The 21482-nt window shown below is 53.3% G+C and overlaps 1 protein-coding gene across 1 annotated transcript; it reads left to right on the plus strand.

Annotated features, from left to right (window-relative positions):
- Positions 1 to 3006: 3006 nt before the first annotated feature.
- ACCS (1-aminocyclopropane-1-carboxylate synthase homolog (inactive)) lies at positions 3007 to 19778 on the plus strand. Its single transcript, XM_011237233.3, has 15 exons — positions 3007 to 3288; positions 5360 to 5419; positions 7144 to 7214; positions 8325 to 8394; positions 8901 to 8967; positions 10912 to 11009; positions 11529 to 11606; positions 12346 to 12446; positions 13088 to 13177; positions 14635 to 14680; positions 14780 to 14921; positions 16657 to 16799; positions 16902 to 17055; positions 17195 to 17288; positions 17671 to 19778. The coding sequence occupies exons 1-15, from the start codon at positions 3007 to 3009 to the stop codon at positions 17678 to 17680; spliced, it is 1506 nt and encodes a 501-aa protein (XP_011235535.1). The 3' UTR covers positions 17681 to 19778.
- Positions 19779 to 21482: the final 1704 nt, after the last annotated feature.

Consider the following 21482-nt stretch of genomic DNA (forward strand, 5'->3'; position numbering starts at 1 on the left):
TTGGGGACAATGTTACTGTAAGTATTTTTCACACCGCCTTTCACCAGGTAAGAGTTCCTTCGATTCCTAGTTTGCTGAGAGTTTTTGCATGAATGAGGGTTCAATTTTGTCATATGTTTTCATCTATACCTCTAGAGAAGGTGAAATTCTTTTACGTATTAACGTGGTAAATTACATTGAACTTTTTACAATAGTAAGGCAAGGTCCTATTTCTGCAATAAGCTGTACATAGTTATGATGCATCCTCCTCGTATATATTGTTGGATTTGGTTTGATATTATGAATTTTACACTGGGCAGTGCCCCTCCCCCGGAAAAAGAATTTTTTATCTATTTTCATGAGGAGTATTGTGCTGTAATTTTCTTTTTAGTAATACATTGTTGGTTTTGGTATCAGAGTAATACTGACCTCATAAATGTTTTTGGAAATCTTCATCCCTCAATTTTCTGAAAGTTTGTGTCAAGTTAATTTTTTTTTTTAAATTTTCAAATGTTTGGTAAAATTCACCTGTAAAGCCTTCTGTACTGGAGTTTTCTTTATGGGAAGGTTTTTACTCATGAATTTAATTTCTGTAACAGATATAGGACGATTCACGTTTTCTATTTCTTGTGTCAGTTTTGGCAACTTGTGTCTTTCAAGAAAATTTGTCCATTTGAGTTCAATTCCTGAGAATGTTAATGGTCCAGACTGACCCTGACCTTTGAGGTCCTATCAAATATGTCCTTGTTTCCCACTCTCCACACTCTCACTAGCTGACTACGACTTACCGTTCAGAACTCAGCCATCATTTTGTAAGTGTTCACAGCAATTGTATGTGTGTAGGGCTTCCTGTGTGGGGCCAGTGCATCTGTTGGGGTTGGGGGTGAATCTCCCTGCTGCTTGCTTCCATGGCACCCAGTAATCTCTTTCTTAATAGTTCTCCCATTTGTATGCCTGCCTTCCCCATCAACCAGAGGCCCACTGTTTGTTTTGCTTATTATCGTATCCCAGCACTTTGCAGAGATCTGACACAAAACAGGCATTCAATAAGAGTACTTATCAGAATTAAATAGAATAGGACTTAGATGGAGAGAACTGGCTTGTTTTAGAGAACATAGCACAGAGGACCAATGAAGTCATGAGAGCTGCTGAAGGTCACAATGTTCCTGGCAAGGCCAAAGCGAAGACAAGAAGTGGAGTGGTTAGAAGACTGCCAAGTCTTCCCAGCCCTACTTGTATTGAGGGATCCTGCTTATTTCATGGGGAACGGAGACTTCTACTCAAGGCTCTGCGTAGGCTGGGGCCTGCATAGCCTAACTCACTGCTGAAGCCCCAGAATGCATAGGGGTCAACTGGCAGAGTTCAACAAATGTCCCATGGAGCGAAAGGAGAATTTCAAAGTGAAAAAACTATCACGGGGGAAGGGGGAAGGATTTTTAAGGATGCCTTCTCTTTAACCCGGAAAGGCTTTTCCATGGGTGCAAGCAGGCAGACGTTTGCCAAGTAACCTCCCGGGGCTCTAACTGCTTCAAAATTGGGAAACTGAGGCCGGGAGGTAGAGGAAGGCGCCCCTACGTGCCAGCCCGGGAGAGGGCCCGGGGGCCAACCCTTCCCCGCGGAGGTCTTCTCGGCCTCTGCTGCGTCCGGGCAGGGGTCGGCACCGGGCAGGGCTGGGCGGAGGCGGGGGAGTCGGCTCCCCGAGGGTCACGCCGGGGCGTCCAGGAGGCCGGGCGCCGGAGGGGGGCGGGTCCGGGCAGCGGAAACGGCCCGGGGCGCACGGTTCCCCAGCGCCGGCCCGGAGGGCTGCGGTCCCGCTCTGCCCGGCAGCGCAGCGGGGCCTCCGTGCGCGCGGGCTCCGGGGATCGTCCGTAGGCGGGGGCGCTTGCGTCCCGCAGCCCCGGGCCCGGCTCGCACTTCCCGGTCCCGGAACCTCAGCCGTCTGCAGAGTCTCGCGAGGCTCAGCCTCCGTCCGCGGCGTCCGCCCCCGGCGCAACTCCGAGGCCGGGCCTCAGGGCGGCCGGAACCGGGGAGCCTGTGATCCCGCTCGGCTTCCGCCGCGCCGCGCTGCCCGTCCGCGCCTGCGCTGTCCCGGCTGGGGAGCGAGGTGAGCGCCCGGGAGAGCCGGCCACGGGGGGCGGGTGCCTCGGGGAGCTGTGTTTACCCGCGGGAGCGCCCCGGGGGGGGGGTCGGGGCTGCTGGCTGGCTGTCCCCCGTCACTTGGCGTGCGGGCTTGCCTCAGGGCCCGGCACCTCGGCGAGGAGCGAGGATAATCTATTTTACTGAACTTGAGCCACGAGCCAGGATTGGTTCTAAGCGCTTTACGTACGGGAACTCGGGAACTCGTCCGTGTATAGCCTTCCTGCTCCCCTGCGGTTTTAGGCGCAGAGGAGGAAACGCCTAGAAAGCGGAGGAGCGCACTGCCGCGGGCAGGAGGAGCCCACCGTCTCCTGGCACCTCTGCTTCCCTCACCTGACAGGAAGCCGGTCCCTGGAGCTCTGCTGGGGTGCTGCCCTTGGGAGACCCGAGTCGCCCTCCCCTTGGGCCGCACCCACCGTCCGCTCCGATCACCAAGTACTCTCCTGCCCTTTAGTTCTGTGGGCATCAATCACTGCCAGACCCCTGGGACTAAGGGCTCTTTCTGCTTAAGTCAGAACATTTTATCCTGGTGTTTTGAAATTGAGGTCAGCAAGAATGGAAAAAGAACGTTGGTGAGCCCTGAAGCTGCAGATTGAAAAATTCCCATAAATGTAAAACAAGGGAAAGCGGCTATCCCTTACGTCATATAGAAGTAGCAAGCAGAGCCCCTGGCCCTGAATGGATCCTTCGTAGAATTCACTTGTTGAAGCCACTGCACACCTGGTTACAACTAGTAAGGGACTCAGGCAATGGTGAATATATAAACATAGAGGAAAGGGCAGACAGAGAATGGGAAGGACCTCGTGACTCCCAATTCAGTTTTGCTGCTGTGAAAAGCCCTTCTTTTCTGAAGGCTGAATTCAGGCCCTGAACACTTTTGTCCTTTTGCAGATGTTCACTCTGCCTCAGGAGGAATCCAGGGCACTTGCCCCCTGTCCGGGCCCAGCCTCCACGCAGGACCTGGACAGTAACTATGGGGATGGTCTGGAAAGAGAACGCTCCAGAAAACCGGACCGGAAGCTGCCCGAGTTGTGTGACTCCACCACCATGTTGTCCTCAGACAGCTCCTACCTGTCTTCTAGAGGACGCGTCATTAAGTGGTTCTGGGACTCGGCAGAGGAGGGCTACAGGACCTACCACATGGACGAGTATGATGAGGATAAGAACCCCAGTGTGAGTGAGACCCCTGCCCCCACTGGACCCCAAGGGGAGACTGCAGGGTGGGATGCCCTACCTTGACCGAGACTTGTTCTAGATGCTGGGGTTACATCCATGAGCAAAAGCGAAGTTCCTGCCCTCATGGAGTTTTTGTTCTAGTAGGGGAGGCAGATGGGGAACAGACGAAAAAAAATCCCTGTAATACATGGTGATGAGTGCTGTAGAGAAAATAAAGCAGGGTGAAGAGGATGAGGAGGACGGGGCGGTCTGGGGATGTTGCTGTTTTATGTAAGGTGGTCACAGGGGCCACTTTCCTAAGGTGACGATTCAAGTGGAGGCCTGAAGAAAGTGAAGGACTGTATTAGTTATCTGTTGCTGTGTAACAAATTACCATAGATTTCAGCAGCTTAAAAGAAACGTCGTAATTTCTGGGGTTCAGGATCTGGGTGTGTGCCTCATGCTCAGAATCTTGTGAACTTGCGGTGAAGCCAGGGTTGTGGTCGCATCTTAGGCTTGACTTGGAGGGGGGCACGGGAGAGGATCGCTGCCAGGCCCGTTCATGCGAGTGTTGGCAGCTCCAGTCCCTTGTCACATGGGGATCTCCTCAGGACTGCCTCATGACGTGGCAGCTGGCTTCCCCCAGGGCAGGCGATCCGAGAGAGGAGACACCGGGAATACCCAGGATGGAAGCCAGGGACTTTATAACCTATGCTTGCAAGATGTCACATCTGCATATCCTGTTCATTAGAAGTGGGTCCTAGGTGCAGCCTGCACAGAGAAGGGATTATGCCAGGGTGTGGATACCAAGAAGTGGGGATCGCTCGCTGGGAGCCATCTGAGAGGCTGGCTATCGTAGCAAGCCCTGCAGATACCTGGGGGGGATGTTCCGGGTAGAGGGAACGGCTGATGCAAAGGCTTGATGAGTTCAGGGGACCGCATAGGGGCCCCTGTGGCTGGAGGGAAGTGCGACGGGCAGGAGATGAGGTCAGAAAGATCAGGGGGTGGGCTGGACAGGAAGTCTGTGGGGCATGATGGGACGGGGACAGGTTCTGGTTTTGGACAAAGCTTGATGGGAGGTGTTTGGAGAAGGAGCAGTATGATCTGATTTTGGTTTTCAGAAGGTGCCTTGTTCTTAGGCTGCTGTGTGGAGGTCAGGGTGAGTGTGGACCAGCAAGGAAGGAGGGAAGCCAAGGCAAGTAGGGAGACAAGAAACTCCAGCGGTCAGACGGGTCTTAGCCGTGGAAGTGAGAAGTGGTCGGGCCGTACATGTATTTTGAAGGTACAAGTGACAGGATTTGTGGACAGACTTGCTGTGAGCAGAGGAACGTGCTGGTCTGCTCCTCGGGAGTGAAGGAGCACTGCCTTTTGTTGTCAGAATCTTGGCTCATTCAAGCTCTGCCTCTGCCCCCTCCTCCTTCCTCATTGCCCCCATACCTCAGGGGTCAGGAGTTACAGTGCATGAGTCTCTCTGGGGACTCTGTGGGACGGCTTGAGTTGTGCCTCCCCCTCCCGCTCGTATGAGAGGGTGCCTCATGGGGTTGGTGTTGTGCAGTTGCACGGGGCCTCCCAGGGGAGCATTTCTGCCAGCCCCGGAGCCCTTCCTGCTCCACATGTATCCTTGTTTCCATTCCTAGCAGAGCACTGCGTTACTTGGTACCTTCTTTTGTACCGTAAACATGTATCAAGTTCTACTATCCCTGGTGTCTCCCACATGCATCCCCTTCAGGGACCTTCCCATCCAGTGGGGAGATCAAGCATGTACGTCTGTCCTTGTGACCTAGAAGCAGAGAGTAAGCAGTGCTCTAAAGGGGGACAGATCAAGAGCTTTGGGTTCCAGAAGAAGAAAAGATCCTTTCTAGGTGGGGCTCTGGGGAGGCTTCCTGGAGGAGATGGCATTTGAACAGAGCTTTAGAAATGGGAAGATGAGACCAGGGAGCTGAGTGGAGGTGGGGCTCGAACAAGGGCAGGGAAGGGTGTTTGGAAGGGCAGGATCACTCCCGCTTTGCTTTTCTGCCTTGGTGTGCATCTCAGGCCTTCCTTCGGGACCCCTCGGCTGTGCTCACCCTGCCTCTGTATCTGTCTCCAGGGCATCATTAACTTGGGCACCAGTGAGAACAAACTCTGCTTTGACCTGCTGTCCAGGCGGGTAAGTCCCAGTGCGCCCCTGCGTGGCATCAACAGCTCCCTGTCTGCTCTTGGACTTCCCTGGAAGGCTTCCCTGACCAGAGCCTGCTGCTTGCCTCCGCAGCCCTGGCCCGAGAGTCAGCAGACCCGGTTCCAGATCTGCCTCAGGGACAACTTTCTCTGTGGTCTTGGGCGAGTCACTTCCCTATTCTGGTCCTGCTTCACCTCTTCCCATACTCAGACCCTCCTGCTGGCTGGGTCCTGCTGTTGCGGGGGGAGCACACTGGGGTGTGGTCAGCATTTAACAACTGCTTCTGGGGTAGGGAAGACTCTGATTTGTAGCTTTTGCCAATTCCTGTAGTGTAAATACTCCCACACTCCCACCACGGCAGCTGAGTCTCAGGCCACGGCTGCGGATGTGTCTCCCAAGGCCATGATTCAAAGTTCGGGAGTGTAGAGAGAGTGACGCCTAACCCAGAAGAACTCATTTCCGAGGGTGACAAATCCAAGACATAAGGGGAGAGGGGTGTAGGAAGGGGGCTCAAGATGCGTGTTCTTTCCAGCCAGTTCCCTGCTGCACTGTCCAATAGAAGTAAAACATTAGCCACGTGTATAATTTAAAATTTTCTGTTAGATAAGTAAAAAGAAAATGGTAAATTCATCTTAGTAATATATTTTATTTAGCCCCACATATCCAAAATAGGACCATTTGAACATGTCATCTGTCTAAAAAATTCAGATATGTCACATACTGTTTTCATATCTAGTCTTTTAAATCCAGTGGGTCTCAGTTCAGACTGGCCGCGTTCCAAGTGCTCACGAGGCCCATGTGGCTAGCGGCCTTCCTGCTGGATGGCGCAGCTCTCTGGGCCGAGGGAGAGACGGAAAAGGCTGGAGTTACATACAAGTGGCTGCCGGCCCTTCTTCTTTTGGTCCACTCCCCAAGACTTCTGCCTTTCCGTGACATTGTGTCTGTGATGCCCTGGGAGTTACTAACCCAGCACCTGGTCAGGGTGGAGACGGTGTAGAAACGGCCACACGTTCCAAAGCGTAAGGTTGGGCTGAGTCTGCAGGAACACCGTGGCCTGAGTCCCTCCAGAAGTTGGAGCCGACACCGAGGTGATGGCACCCAATTCTGGGACCCCTTCCGTCACCCCAGGGAGAAGCTGAGTAGCGTGGTCTCCTATCACTGCCTCTACAAATCCACCCCTCTGGGTTATTTATTTATTTATTCAAAAAGATTTATGTATTTGAGAAAGAGAGAGTGTATGCAAACATGGGGAGGTGCCGAGGGAGAGGGAGAGAGAGAATCTCAAGCAGACTCCCTACTGAGTGCAGAGCCTGACATGGGGCTCGATGTCACGACCCTGAGATCATGACCGGAGTGGAAATTGAGAGTCAGATGCTTAACCAACTGAACCCCCCAGGCGCCCCCACCCCTCTGGGTTTTTTAGATGGCAGTGTTGTATAAAGAGCACTGGATTAGGAGTCAGACCTTCTGGGTCTTGTCTCAGCTCTGCCACTTGCTAGCTCCGTGACCTTGGCTGAGGCACCTCACTTTTTTGAGCCTTGGTTTCCTCATCTGCAAAATGGTCAGAGGAATGCTGTGCCTGTGCTGCCTCTCTCCTGGTTTCTGTGATGAGCCGACCAAGCCCAGGCTTTCCTGGCCCAGGTGCTGTGTGGATGCGGCGGCAGCTCTTCCCTGGTGTGGGTGGCCCTCAGCCTCGCTCTTCCCTCTGTCCCCAGCTGAGTCAGAGCGACATGCTGCGGGTGGAGCCGTCCCTGCTGCAGTACCCTGACTGGAGGGGACACCTGTTGTAAGTAGCTGCCGTGGGCCGGTGGTTCTCAGCCCTGGGTGGTCTTGCTCCCCTGGGGTCATAGGGCATCTGGAGACACTTCTGGTTGTCACACCTGGGAAGGACTGTTACTGGGTAGAGGCCAGTGGCGCTGCTAACCCCCTACGATGCCCAGGACAGCCCTAGATAATGACCCCGCCCCGACTGTGAATACGGCAGGTGGAGAAAGCCGGCCGTAGGCCAAGGGCCAGTCCTGCAGGCCCGGCAATCGTGGGGTCTCCCGAGTGTGTGCAGGGAGCTAGCGCCTCTGCCAGTCCCACCCCAGCGCAGGAGCTCCCTGGCTTGGCTTCCCTGGGTCTGAGGCATGCGGGGGGCCTGCAGGCATGGAGTCCTTGTCCCTGCTCTCTCAGTAGTTTTAGAGGAACCAGGATCAGCTTTGGACCTGCTGGCGAGGGGGTCTTCCTCCTGGTGAGGTGGGACGTGGTAAATAATGCCTCTTGGGTTTGGTACTTTGTGAGGACTTGCTGGGGGCAGCCGCTGTTCCAAGGGCTTAGTGGCCAAGCAGGACTTGATTCCAAAGCGCATGTTCCTGTAGTAATTAGGGTGGTGGGCCCTGGAGACAGCCTGGACTCTGCCACTTACCAGCAAGTGACTTATTTCCTTCAAGCCTCAGTTTCTTTGTCTATAAAATGGGAATAATAATAATAACATCCTAGAATTGTAAAAAGATTCAATGCGTAAAATTCTGCAAGTAACCCCTGCGTGATGTAAATGCTCAAGGAATTTTAGCAACAACGACTCTGACGTGGTTATTGTTACAGTAACGTTGTTACTAGCTTGATGTACACGTAGACAGAGTGTTAGTTTTGATGTCCCCTGCGGGTCAGGCCTGTGGATTAGCTGGGACGGGTGTCCTAGAGCTACAGAGAACGCAAGTCTGTGGGTGTGGGGAGCGGTGGGCCGGGGGCTGGTGGGCCCTGCAATGTGGAGGCCATGCTGACCCCACCGCCCTCGTGGGAACCAGAGAAGGTTAATGGCGTCTGTGTGAAGATTCAGCGGAGGAGCTTTGGGGTGGACTGTGGGTTGGGGATCCTCTGACACGTGCTGCCCATCTCCCTGTCTGATCTCTAGCCTCCGGGAGGAAGTGGCCAGATTCCTGTCTTTTTACTGCAAGAGCCCCACACCCCTTAAGCCAGAGAATGTGAGTAGCCCCCTCCTCTGCTCTCCCCTGCTCTTCTGCCCACCTCCCCCAACTTTGGGCTGGGCAGGGGTAGCGTGGGCTTGGGGTCTGCCCTTCGCTCAGTTTTGAGCTGTTTGCAGATGGCATTAGGAATACCCCCTCCCTTCGTCTTCCCCATCCTAGGTATTTAGGATAGAATTCGGTGACGGTTTCTGCCCCAGTTTGTTCTGCGGCCTGTTGTTGCCTCCATACCTTCGGACCGGGCTCTCTGAGTGCCCGGCTCCCTCTTCCTTGACCTGTTGATCTAGAGCAACACCCTTTGATCTGGTCAAAGAATAAGCCACAGACGCCCTTGGCTGTTAGTACGAGAGGCCTCGGGCTTCCTCTGGCGGCTTCGCTGTGACGGAGCTGCAGAGGGCACCAAGTGGGGCCCGGCCCTCCCTGTACGCCAGCCTGGATACAGCTGTAGGTCCTTGCTCCCTCTCAGACGGATAGTCATCTTTGTCACGTGGCCGTGTCACCCGCAGGTGGTTGTTCTGAATGGCTGTGCCTCTCTCTTCTCTGCTCTGGCCACCGTGCTGTGTGAGGTGGGGGGTAAGTGACCCAAGGCCTGCTCAGCGTGGGGACTGGCCTGTGCCTGCAGTGTCCACAGCTCCATCAGAATGCCTTTGGCTGTAGTAGACTACGGGACTGCAGGGGGCTTAATGAGTGGCTTGACAAGATACCCGGATGTTGGCGGTTTCAGGGGAGGTCAACGTGATGCCAAGGTTCAGGGTTGGTCTCTGTGACGACCTTGGTCTTTACTCTCACTTGATGGCTAGTGCATCCTTACACGACAATGCGTCCTGAAGCAGGGAGAAAGGGAAAGGTTGTGCCTTGCCCGTGTCTTTGTTTTATTGGGAGGCGGCAAGGGAGATAATCTTTCCCAAAGAAAGTCCCAGCAGAGCTCCCCTATGTCTTGCTGGCCAGAACCGCGTCACAAACCCATTCCCAGAGCAGTCCCTGGCAGACAATAAGAACCACAGTTGACTTCAGCCAAACGTGGTTTGTCCCCAGGGGCTGGAGGAGGCCCTCCTTCCTTGGACTTATTGCTGGTCATCCCTGGGAAATCTGGTGCTCCCGCAGCCAGAAAATCGGACTGGCTATTGAGTAGGCAGCCAGCAACGTCTGCTACAGGAGCCATGGTCGGACTGAGAGCAGGTCACGGTCAGGGGTTATTGTCACCAGAACAGAGGCCCACTCCTGCCAGCTTCGCTAGCAGTGATTATATGGGTGATGTTTCCTGACCACGTGCTGTGATGCAGGCACTGGCCTAGGGTTTACAGCGGCTCATTCAATCCTCACTTCTCCCCTCCAAGGTAGGTCCTGTGCCATCCGCATGTCCCAGACGAGGACATCAGGGCACAGGGGGTTAAGTGACTTGCCAAATTCACACTCAGAGATAAGAACCAGGATTTGAACCACAAGAAGATTCATCGCAAGGATAGGGTGGGTGATTTCCTACCCGTTCTCGAACAGTCAAGAACGGGATCAGTGTCACACTCTCCACCTCTCATGGAGATATACAGTCCCTCCTCCTCCCCTTTGTAAATGCTCACCTCTCTGTGGACCTTCCTCGGCTCCCATATAGCCCAGAGCAGCTGCCCCAGCTCCACCTGCTCATGACCTTTCTGCTCAGGTGCACGTTCTCACCTAACGAGCGTCTGTGCTTCCTGGAGCAAAGTCGTGAGAGAGAGCACATGATGGGTTTCTGGCCAGCCAGGGCCCTGGCTCCCTGGGGTCCCTTGTTTCCCTCCGGTCCGCTCCCCGTGGCTGGGGTAGGGAACATGTAGGATGAAGCTGCCCCTTCCAGAGCTGTGAGTGGGGCAGGCCAGGGGAAGGGAGGGCAGCTTGACCACGCATCCTCTTCAGAACTCAAGGAATGCCTGCCTCTGCATTAGGGTAGACCTTGGAGGTCGTCAGCCTCCCCTCCAGAGCTAGAATCTTCCACATGACATGCCTCCCCACCAGATGGCCTCAGCCTTGTGTTTGAATGTCCCCAGGGAGGGAGAATCCACTCCTGAACACACTATCTCTGGGCAATTCCATATGCTGTCACATTTGTCCATTTGTTGAGGCCAGATCACCCTGCAGCTTCAACTCACTGGACCCCGGTCTGTCCTCGGAGTAAGCCAGCATGCGGAGTGCTTCCGAGGGATCCTCTGAGGTTCAGTGTCCTCATCGGTGAAGTTAGGGTGACAAGAGTACTGACGTCACAGAGCGATTGTGAGGATCGATTGAGATAACACACAAATACACGTTGAGCTCAGTTCCCAGCACGTAGTAAGTTTTCAGTAAATGTTAGCTACTGGTGATCAGAAAAAGGACGCATCTCAGTGGATCCAGGTGTTAGAAGGAGCTTGGGAGTTGAGAGATGGAGTGTACCCCCGGTGTTCCCCCAAGGACCTGGAAGGCTGGGAGGGGCATGGAGCCTGTGGACGGGAGGACTGGGGCATTCTGGCCAGAGGGTGACAGGCCCTGACCTATTCCTGCCCTCAGAGGCTTTCCTGATCCCCGCCCCTTACTATGGAGCCATCACACAGCACGTCTATCTCTATGGCAACGTCCGTCTGGTCTGTGTCTATCTGGACAGTGAGGTAAGAGTTCCAGAGACTCCAGGTAGGACCCAGGCCTTCCTGTAGGGGAAGACTTTCCTCTCACCAAATTTGAGGGCGGAGGTGGGAGGAAGTCCATGTTGAGAGCTCTGGGGTCATGGCTGCAAGGGGAGTAAAGTCTTCTGTTGCCCATGACTGTCCATACCTGGGTTCCCCTGGGGCTCCCTAGGTCCTAGCTCTGAGATCTTTGGGGTCATTGTAGAAGCCAAGGCCAGCCCCAGGGAGACTACATCAAAATGGTGGGGTGAGGGTGGGACAGAGCAGACCTCAATGTGTAAGTTCTTGGGCCCCAATCAGAGGATCTCTGGGGCCTCTTTCCGACTAAGAGTGCTGAGGTGTGCCTGATGTGATGGGGTGGGCAGCAATGAGGGGAATGACCCTGCCAGTGTTTTTCAGAGACTGTTCTAAGGAGTGTAGCGATGACAGGTAGGAGAGGCCCCAGAAGCTTAGGTTTTCGGGATCACTGAACTTGGCTGGTAGCTTTTCTCCATCTTTTTCTAGGTCACTGGGCTGGATACACGCCCCTTCCAGCTCACCGTGGAGAAGCTGGAGATGGCCCTGCAGAGAGCTAACTCTGAGGTCTGGGGGTCAGATCAAACCCAAGGCTGGGAGGGGTAGGCCTGAGCAGGGCACAGACTTCCTGTGGCCCATCTCATCCTGGGAGTGGGGTTGGCACCCCCTGAGGGGCTTGGGGTGTCAGATGGTCACAGGGAGCCATTCTGTCAGGAGCCCATGGAGAGTCTTCCTACTGGAGAAAGACTGAGACCTCTTTGTACAAAGAGTCAACCAGGGAGCTCCGTTCACACCCCCAGCCCCGCTGCACCCAAGTTTGATTCAGGGGGTCAAGTGTGGAGCGCAGTGGGTGGTAGTCCAGCAGTCTCCCTGGGGATTCGAGGACGTGATTCCCCTGTCACTTTGAGGGCACGTCCTGAAGAAAGGCAAGGACGCGTACTACTCCCGTGGTTCCTTTCCAGTCCGTGGCCATTACAGTCATACGTGCCTCCTGTAGGAATTCTTAAACTGCAAACCCCTGCCCATTATTCTACACAGAGGCAGCCTTTCCTGGCATTTGGGCCTATTTGCCTCTGGGCTTTGTTCTCTGCCTCTGGTTTCTTTCCCAGTTGACACATATGCACATATGGATATCTGCTGCCAGATACGTAATTCTCTGCCCTTGTCTGCTTCGTGTTGGGTCGTGAACACATTCCCAACCCATTTCCCCGGGGAGCCTGCCTTTCCACCAGCCCTATTCAGTGGGCCCGTGTGGCTCTGGCCTTCAGGAGGAGCTGAGCATTTCCTGCCCCACTGATGGTTTCAGGGTGTGAAGGTCAAAGGTCTCATCCTCATCAACCCCCACAACCCTCTGGGCGACATCTACTCCCCAGGAGAGCTGCGGGACTACCTGGAATTTGCCAAGAGGTGAGGCACCCCACGGTCACCCCACAAAACATCCTGGCAGACCAGGATACGGGTGTGGGCTTTGGTATGACTCTCCCACCCTGTTCACTCCGCTGTGGGCTCCCGCCCGCATTGGCCTTCCCCGCAGTGCGGTAGGGGGGCAGGGATTTGTGGGGTGCTAGTTTTCCCTCTCTCTCTCCTCTTTCTTAAGGTGCAACAGCTGTCCTTTATTGTACCCCCCAGGGGCCAGGTACCCTGCTAAGCTCTTCACGTGCTCTGTCTCCTGCCATCCTCCCAGTCACCCTATCAGTCATTGCACGGTCCTTATATCCAGGTTGCTGAGCCTCAGAGTGAGGAGTGGAGCCAGACTTGAACCTGGGTCTGTCTGTACACACCTGTTTTGCACTCAGTTGGGCCCTTCCTCCATGGAGGTGCCGGAGGCCTCCGCCTCTCCACAGTGCTTCAGAAGCCTGTTTTCTGCTTTGTGTGTGCGGCTTTCTGTGTGAAAATTCAGACACAGGAAAGGTGTCTCTGGAAAAAAGTTTGGTAGTCCTGGGCGCGACCTTGGTCCCGTTAGATTTCTGAGTCATTGCTTCCCCACCCTGGGGGACTTACTACTTGGCTGCAGACCAAGCCGTCTCCTCCCGGCCCCACCCCTCCAGGCACAAGCTTCACGTGATGGTGGATGAGGTCTACATGCTGTCCGTGTTCGAGAAGTCGGTGGCCTACCGCAGCGTCCTGAGCCTGGAAGGGTGAGGCTGCCCTGCCACAGCCGACTTTGCCCACCCCCAGTCCCCTGGCCCCTCGTGGCAGTTCCTCTTCCATCCAGCTGGTCCCACTGCCCTCAGATACCCTAAGGAGAAGATGGGAGGGCCAGGCTACATCAGGGCTTTTCAGATTGTTCTGTGGGGTTTCTGAGAGCTCCAGGAGGGGCTGGGCCATAGGATTCCTGGGGGTGGGAGGGCTGTGAGGGTGGGAACCGGCCTCCTGTGCTGTTCCCTCATCTCTAGAGCAGCTTAAGCTCCATCCATCCATCCATCAATCCATCCATCCATCCATCCATCCATCCATCCATCCATCCATCCATCAAATCACTCACTCATTCAGCAAATCCTTCTGCCGCCCCAGGCACGTGCCAGCATTTCTAGCTGTTTGGGCTTTTTCGTTAGATTTAGTCTGAGCCAAGAATCTGTGGCTGAAACAGCTCTGGAAACTCTTGGACCAGATCACCTGTAAAGTCTATAAATGTGACATTGAGAGATTCTAACAGCTCCTGGTCTTTGTTCAGAGCTCTGGACCCTGTGAAGTCCTTTCCATTGGTTCTCTCAGCTGGTCCTCACAAGGCTCTGCCAAGTGGATGGTTGTTACCCCTGTTTGTTTATGGATTAGGAAAGTGAGACGCAGAGAAATAGCGACTGTGCCAGACTCTGGTCGGTGCTGGGACAACAGTGAGCAAGAAAGAAAGAGGTCCCTCTCAGGTGGTACTTTTATTTCTAGCCAGAAAAATCATTTTAAAGATTTTTTTTTAATTTGAGAGAGAGAGAGAGAGCAGGAGGGAGAGGGTGCGAGAATCTTAAGCAGACTCTGCACTGAGGGCAAAGCCCGATTCGGGGCTCAAAGCCACAATTGCGAGATCATGACTTGCGCTGAAACCAAGAATTGGATGCTTAACCGACTGAGCCACTGAGGCACCCCCAGAAAAAATGTTTTAGCAGCTAAATACACAGTCATTTGATTGTGGCTCTGATAAGTGCTAAAAAGGAGAAGTCTGGGGAGACATGAGGGGATCTGCTTGGGGTCCCCAGGCCCGGTGCTGGGAGGTGGTTAGAGAAGGTCTGTTTGAGGAAGTAGAACTTGAGTGGACCTCTGGATCAGGGATCGGCAATTAGTTTTGGATCAGATGGCAAATATTTTAGGCTTTATAGGCCTATGGTCTCTCACTCAACTCGGCTATATAGCATGAAAGTGGCCGTAGACATGAAAAAGCATGACTGTGTTCAAGTAAAGCTTTATTTACGAAAATAGGCCGCGGGCCGGGTTTAGCCTGCAGGCTGTAGTTTGCTGACCCTGGTTCTAAAGGATGTGTAGGAATTGGTGATTCGAGAGATGAGACCAGGGCTTCACACAGAACCGGAACCAAATTCATCCAGACATGTATGAGCTTTTGTGGATCTGCGTTGCCTCCTTTCCCACACTGTGTTCTTTGCAGCTTGCCTGACCCCCAGAGGACCCATGTGATGTGGGCGACCAGCAAGGTAGGTTCCTGGTTGGCCTTGGGGGTGTCAGGGAGGTGGGAGGGCAGAGAGGTGGGTAGAAGCAGCTTCCTCCACTGCCCAGGGTGCCTCTCTCCGTAGGACTTCGGGATGTCTGGGCTCCGGTTTGGCACGCTGTACACGGAAAACCGGGACGTGGCCACTGCGGTGGCTTCCCTCTGCCGCTATCATGGCCTCAGTGGCTTGGTCCAGTACCAGATGGCACAGCTGCTCCGGGACCATGGTGACTGCCTGGGCCTGCTCATTTGAGAATGGAGGGGGGCGGTTATATTCAGTCCGGGACAGGCCAGGGATCATGGGAGCTTCTCACCTAAGAAGAATTTAGGGTGGTGTTCGAGAACCCCAGGGCCATGATTGGGTTCATAGCCAACTCTGTCACTTCCTGGCTGTGTGGCATATTCCTTCACCTCCCCAAACCTCAGTTCATATGATGTGTCAGTTCGAATAGTACCTGGCATATAATAGGCACTTAGTCAATGTGAACTCATCATTATTAGCTGTGAGCGCTTGAAAAAGAGAGAATAGAAGCAACAAAGGAAAACATTATAATGGAAATACCTGTTCCTGTGAGGATCTCAGATAATGAGTCTGTAATTGTCACCTTTTACCTTTTGTTGAGCCCTGCTAGGTGTTCTCATTGCACCATCTCGTTGGTCCCTCCCCAGAATCCTAGGAGGCAGATATTCCTGTATTCCCCCCCAATATTTTATAGATGGGGACACGAGGACTGGATACTGTGCACCTGCTGTAACAGTTAAAATTTAAAATAGTGACACCATCATGTGTTGGCGAGGAAGCAGAGCAGCTGGAACTCTCACGCTGCTCTGGGAATGGAAGGTGGTGCGGCCACTTTGGAAAACAAAGTTCCTTGCAGAGTTAAACCACACTTACCAAATGGCCCAGCAATCCCACTCCTAGCTGTTTACCTTTATGGTCACACAAAACCCACTATGTGAATATTTATAGCTGCTTTGTTCACTATCACCCCAAACATCCTTCTGAGGATGAAGGAGGGAACAAACTGATTTGCATCCACACAGTGGAATACAGCTCTGCAGTGAGAGCCAGGGCAGCACAGAGTAAGCTCAAAGGCATTGTGCTGAGTGTAAGAGGCCAGTCTCAAAAGGTGGCATGACTGTATGATTCCACTTACGTGACATTCTGGAAAAGGCAAAACTGGAGTGACGGAGACCAACGTCATGGGGGAATGGGAGTGACGTGACTATGAGCAGCACAAGGATGTTCTTTGGGGGGAGGGAACTGTTCAGTGTCCTGCCTGCAGGGGCGGGTTACGTAGTTGTGTACATGTGTTAAAACCCATCAAATGGGGGTGGGGTGCCCAGGTGGCGCAGTCAGTTAAGCATCCAACTCTTGGTTTCAGCTCAGGTCATGATCTCAGCGTCTTGAGATCAAGCCCTGCATTGGGATCCACACTGGGTGTGGAGCCTGCTTGAGATTCTTTCTCTCCCTTTCCCTTTGCCCTCTGCCCGTGCACTCACTCGATCGCTCTCTCACTCTCTCTCTCAAAAAAAGAAACATCATATCATTTAAAAAAAAAACAATTAAAAAACCCTCATCAAGTGGGACACCAAAGAAAGTTAATAGAAAAGCTGAGGATGGGTAGGTGCAGTTGCCCCAGGCCCCGCCTCTCATCAGTGGCCAGGCTGGGATCCGCATGGCAGCCTCTGGCTTGGAAGCATCAGCGTGTGAATGAGCCGTCTTTCCGTTAGGATCTGCACCCTCAGGACCCTGTGTCTGCAGGACTGGGAGCTGGGAGGCCAGCTATCTGGATTTCCAGTGCTTTCTACTAGACGTTGAATATTCCCGTGGCCCCCATCCACCAGCAGGAGAAGGGGTCTTGGCAGCTCGTGCCTTTTCTCTCGTCAGCATTAGACTCACGGGGCAGTGTGGAGGTTGATAAGAGATTTATTTGTTGGCTTCTCTTTTCACCCAAACAGACTGGATCAACCAGGTGTACTTACCGGAGAACCATGCCCGGCTCAAGGCTGCCCACAGCTATGTCGCGGGAGAGCTCCGGGCCCTGGGCATCCCCTTCCTGAGCCGCGGGGCGGGCTTCTTCATCTGGGTTGACCTGAGGAAGGTAACGCAGGTGGGGCTGCAGGCCGGGGGTAGTTGAAGCCTCTGCGGCAGGGGAGGGCCAGGGCTGTCTCCTCTGCAGCCTGAGCCCTTGCCACCCTCCCAGTTCCTGCCTGAGGCCACCTTTAAGGAGGAAATGCTGCTTTGGCGCCGCTTTTTGGACAACAAGGTGCTGCTGTCCTGCGGCAAGACCTTCGAGTGCAAAGAGCCCGGCTGGTTCCGCTTGGTCTTCTCAGACAAGGCCCACCGGCTGTGCCTGGGTGAGTGCCGCCCCCTCCTCACCGCACCCTTCATTCGGCCCTGCCCCTTCTCGTCCCACGTGGGGCTCTAGCAGCCTCAGCCTGCCCGTCCTGCCCACCCAGCCGTCAGTGCTACGGGGCTGTCACTTCTCCTTCCCAGGGATGCGGCGGGTCTGGCAGGTGCTTGAGGGCACATCCCAGGTGGCAGAAGAGCCCCCTTCCTGTCAGACCGAGGAGCCAAGGAGCCGGCACAGGTGAGCTGGTCGTCTCCTGGTGACAGCAGGACCTGGTTACAGCAGGGCCTGGCAGCCACCGCCAGTCTGAGCCATTTGGGGCTGTGAAGACCGACGGCGGATGGGCCATGTATCAGGAGGGTACCCGACGTGACCTCACCCCTGAAGAAGAACCATTCCTGGTCCTCAGGCACGGTGAGGGACTCCTCCAGCTGTGCTGTGCTTCGCCCCCCTCCCCCCCGCCTGTTAAAACTGGGGGGACCTAGAAGCCTCCGTTGTGAGTAATTTACAGAATGAGGAGTCGTGACTGCTCCTAACCACAGCCCTTCGCCCCCTGAGGATGTGAAAAGAAAACAACATGTACCTTCTTTTGATGGCACCGTCCTTCCTCCTTTGTTGCCAGGGAAACGTGAGGAACAACACGTAAAAGAGAGAACATGCCCAAGAAATAAACAAGAGTGATAATTCCCAAACCACCAGGAGGAAGGAGTTAATTCTGTGTGTTCGGATTGTTCTCCCCACGTGCGGGTGTGTCCCCCACGGGACACCGGGGACTGGGACAGGCCTCCGATTGGGGTGCGGTGGACAAGACCCGGTGGGGGCAGTCAGGGAGAGCTGCCCTGCTTCTGGGCTGCTCTTCCTTCTCCCTTGCCCCGGCAAGGAGCTGCCTCCACTGAGCATCTCAGACCCGAGTGATCCAGCCATGACTACTGGGGGGAAGATAAGGGCTGGCCTTTCCACCCCAAGTAGGCAAAGGGCCACTCAGGCCATCCTCAGGGCTGCTTGAGCTCAGGGCCCACATGGGCTTTCCGAAGCGACCTTAAAGCTGTGTGCGGAGGACCCTTCTCTGGTGTCTACACTCCTAGGTAGAAAAGCAGTCTCTTCCCTTGTTAATGTTTAAGAGAATGTCGGTGCAGTCAGTGTGCACTTTCTGTAAACCATGGTATTTGACCGAGGATTTGCTTCCCTCTACGTTTCTGCCTTTCATCCATTCGCTCCTTCTCCCTGTCTTTCCTTGAATACCTTCTGTGTGCGGACACCGTGCTGGTAATTTCTGTGCAGTCTGTCTAACTTCGACAATCCAGGAAGCTGACGTGATTATCCTCCACTCGAGAGATGAGGCCATGGAGTCTCAAAGAGCTGGAATGACATTCTCAAAGTCCCGTAGGTAGAAAGTCCCAGAGCCAGGATTCAGAGTCGGGTCGGTTTGGTTGTGAATTCTGTGCTGTCTGTACCCTGCCAAAGCTGGCTCCGCAGGATGCTTTCTCTTTCCAGCCCCGAGGACCAGGCCTCGTGTCGTCATCGGCAGCACCTTTCATTGTTGCTCGGTGCCTTTGGCCAAGGGTCGCTCCTTTCTCGTCCCACTGCCAGGAAACACTGCTACTAGGAGTTGCGGATTCATTGAAGGAAAGCCTTCAGGTTTTGCGGGTCAGAATAACGGCCACACTGAGAGCCCTTTGTATCCCCTTTAAAGACCTCTGTTGTGACGCTGCCACTGTGGTTCAGGGTCCCCCACGGAAGGACCCTGTGATACATTCCATGTAGAATTCTCAGAAGAATGACTCCTAGTTCTTCAGAGGGAATAAAAGCTGGCTTCCCGGCAGAGGCTGACCGACCTGGGGATCGGGGCCCGAATCGAGTCCGTCTGTTTCAGTTGGCGGAAGGGCTGCGTGAAGGGCTGCGCTCCATATGTCTCTCTGTGGAGTCTGGGTCTGGCATATTCCACACCCATCTCAGGTCCCCCTTTGCGCGCACCTTTCTCCCCTTGCTCGGTACGACCGCCAGCCACGTGTGCGTGAGCGTCGCCCCGGGGGCCCCTCGGCTGCTCCAGAGGGCACTTCCTGCCCCAGGCTTCTCTGACAGCCTCATGGGGCACACGCAAACTGGGCGCTCTGAGGGACTTCACACTCCCGGGGCGGTCCTTGAGCAGCGGGGGTCAGGAAGCAGCGGATGGATGCCGCTGTCAGCAGGCGACCGCTGTGCGGTGAGCCGAGCCCTTCTGACCTTCCGCGTGGCTCCTCAAAGAGTCCTGCTGGGATTGAGCCCCGGGTGCCCAGGGCGGTAGCCTGCTCTATAACACACCTCTGGACAGGCTTTCTTTGTCCTCTTAGACTTACTCCGATCTCACCGTTTCCTAAGACTGTGTCCAGAATAGCTGCCAGCATCAAGGCTCTGCCTCTCAGGGAACCATGCAAAGCGGGGGATACGTGATAGGCCAGCTGAATGTTTTAAGATTCATTGACATTGTTGCATGTATAAATGGTACATTCTTCCTCTCTTTTTCGTCCCTCTATGTAGTAATATCCCCTTTTTCATTCTTGATATTGGTAGCATTTGTTCTCTTTGCTTTTATTGTCATGAACAGTCAACCTTGTAATGATTTTATCGAATTTGCTGGTTTTATTAGTTTTTTACGATGAACTATTACCTTTGTTAATGCTATCTAGTGTATGTTTGCTTTCTTTTTTTTTTTTTTAAAGATTTTATTTATTTATTTGACAGAGCTAGAGACAGCCAGCGAGAGAGGGAACACAAACAGGGGGAGTGGGAGAGGAAGAAGCAGGCTCATAGTGGAGGAGCCTGATGTGGGGCTCGATCCCACAACGCTGGGATCACGCCCTGAGCCGAAGGCAGACGCTCAACCACTGTGCCACCCAGGCGCCCCTGCTTTCTAATTTAATACGGTTTTTTTTTTTTTTTGCTTATATGTGAACTATGATTTTTGTATAAAGGGAAAATGATTATTTTTTGATCCTTTCTTCTGCTTTTATGTGTTCCTCACCACTGGCCATAGCCATTGTTATTCCCTGATAAAGAAAAAATGCAAAATATGCGCACCTTATTGCACATAAATTTTACCTCATTAGGAAAAAGGAACTGCGAAATATTGATCTGTAGTTAATGACATGCCTTTGATAAAATATTCAGATGTAACTACTGGCAGTGGCAATTTACTCTGCAATGCAGCAAAAATTGAGGGGTCAACAAGGGGTGGGTCAGTATATGGTAAGTATCGTAAAATATTAATTACATAGTAGAGATGGTAGACACGTGGGTATTCACTGCAAAATTCTTTCAACTTATTTATTTTTTTTACCTGTCACCCCCTTCACCCATTTCTCTCACTTCCCAACCCCACCTCCAGCAACCACCAATCTGTCCTCTGTATAAGCTTATTTTTCCAAAATTTGTTTATTTGTTTTTGTTTTTAGATTCCAATATAAGGGACATCACCCACTATTTGTCTTTCTCTGTGTGACTTATTTAGCATGATGTCCTTGAGGTCCATCCATGTTGTCCCAAGTGGCAAGATTTCACTCCTTGTTATGGATGAATAATATTCCATTCTATGGGGGTGCCTGGATGGCACAGTTGGTTAAGTATCTGACTCTTGGTTTGGGCTCAGGTTGTGATCTCACAGTCATGAGATCGAGCCTCCGCGTAGGGGTCTGCGCTGGGTGTGGAACCTGCCTAAGATTTTCTCTCTCCCTCTGCCCCTCCCCCCTTCTCTCTCTTTTTCTAAAATAAATAAATATTTTTCTTTTAAGATATATATGTATATATATATATATTTTTTAAAGATTTTACTTATTTATTTGACAGAGAGAGAGAGCAAGCACAAGCAGGGGGAGTGGGAGAAGGAGAAGCAGGTTCCCTATGGAGCAGGGAGCCCGATGTGGGGCTCCATCCCAAGACCCTGGAATCATGATCTGAGCCAAAGGCAGACACTTAACCAACTGAGCCACCCAGGCGCCCTAAGATTTTATTTATTTATTTGAGAGAGAGAGAGTGAGCAAGAGAAAGCATGATCAGGGGACAGGCAGAGGGAGAGGGAAAAAGCAGACTCCCTGCTGAGCAGGGAGCTGGACTCAGGCCTCCATCCCAGGACCCTGAGATCATGACCTGAGCCAAAGGCAGATGCTTAACCGACTGAGCCACCTAGGTGCCGCAAATAAATAAATGAATCTTAAAAAAAAACTTGTTATGGGGCGCCTGGGTGGCTCAGTCGGTTAAGCATCTGCCTTTGGCCCAGGGCGTGATCCCAGGGTCCTGGGATCGAGCCCCACATCGGGCTCCCTGCTCAGCAGGGAGTCTGCTTCTTCCTCTCCCACTCCCCCTGCTTATGTTCCCTCTCTCGCTGGCTGTCTCTCTCTGTCAAATAAATAAATAAAATCTTAAAAAAAAACCTTGTCATAATAAAAAATATTCCATTGT

This window comes from Ailuropoda melanoleuca, chromosome 16 (assembly GCF_002007445.2).
Source record: "Ailuropoda melanoleuca isolate Jingjing chromosome 16, ASM200744v2, whole genome shotgun sequence".
NCBI lineage: Eukaryota > Metazoa > Chordata > Mammalia > Carnivora > Ursidae > Ailuropoda > Ailuropoda melanoleuca.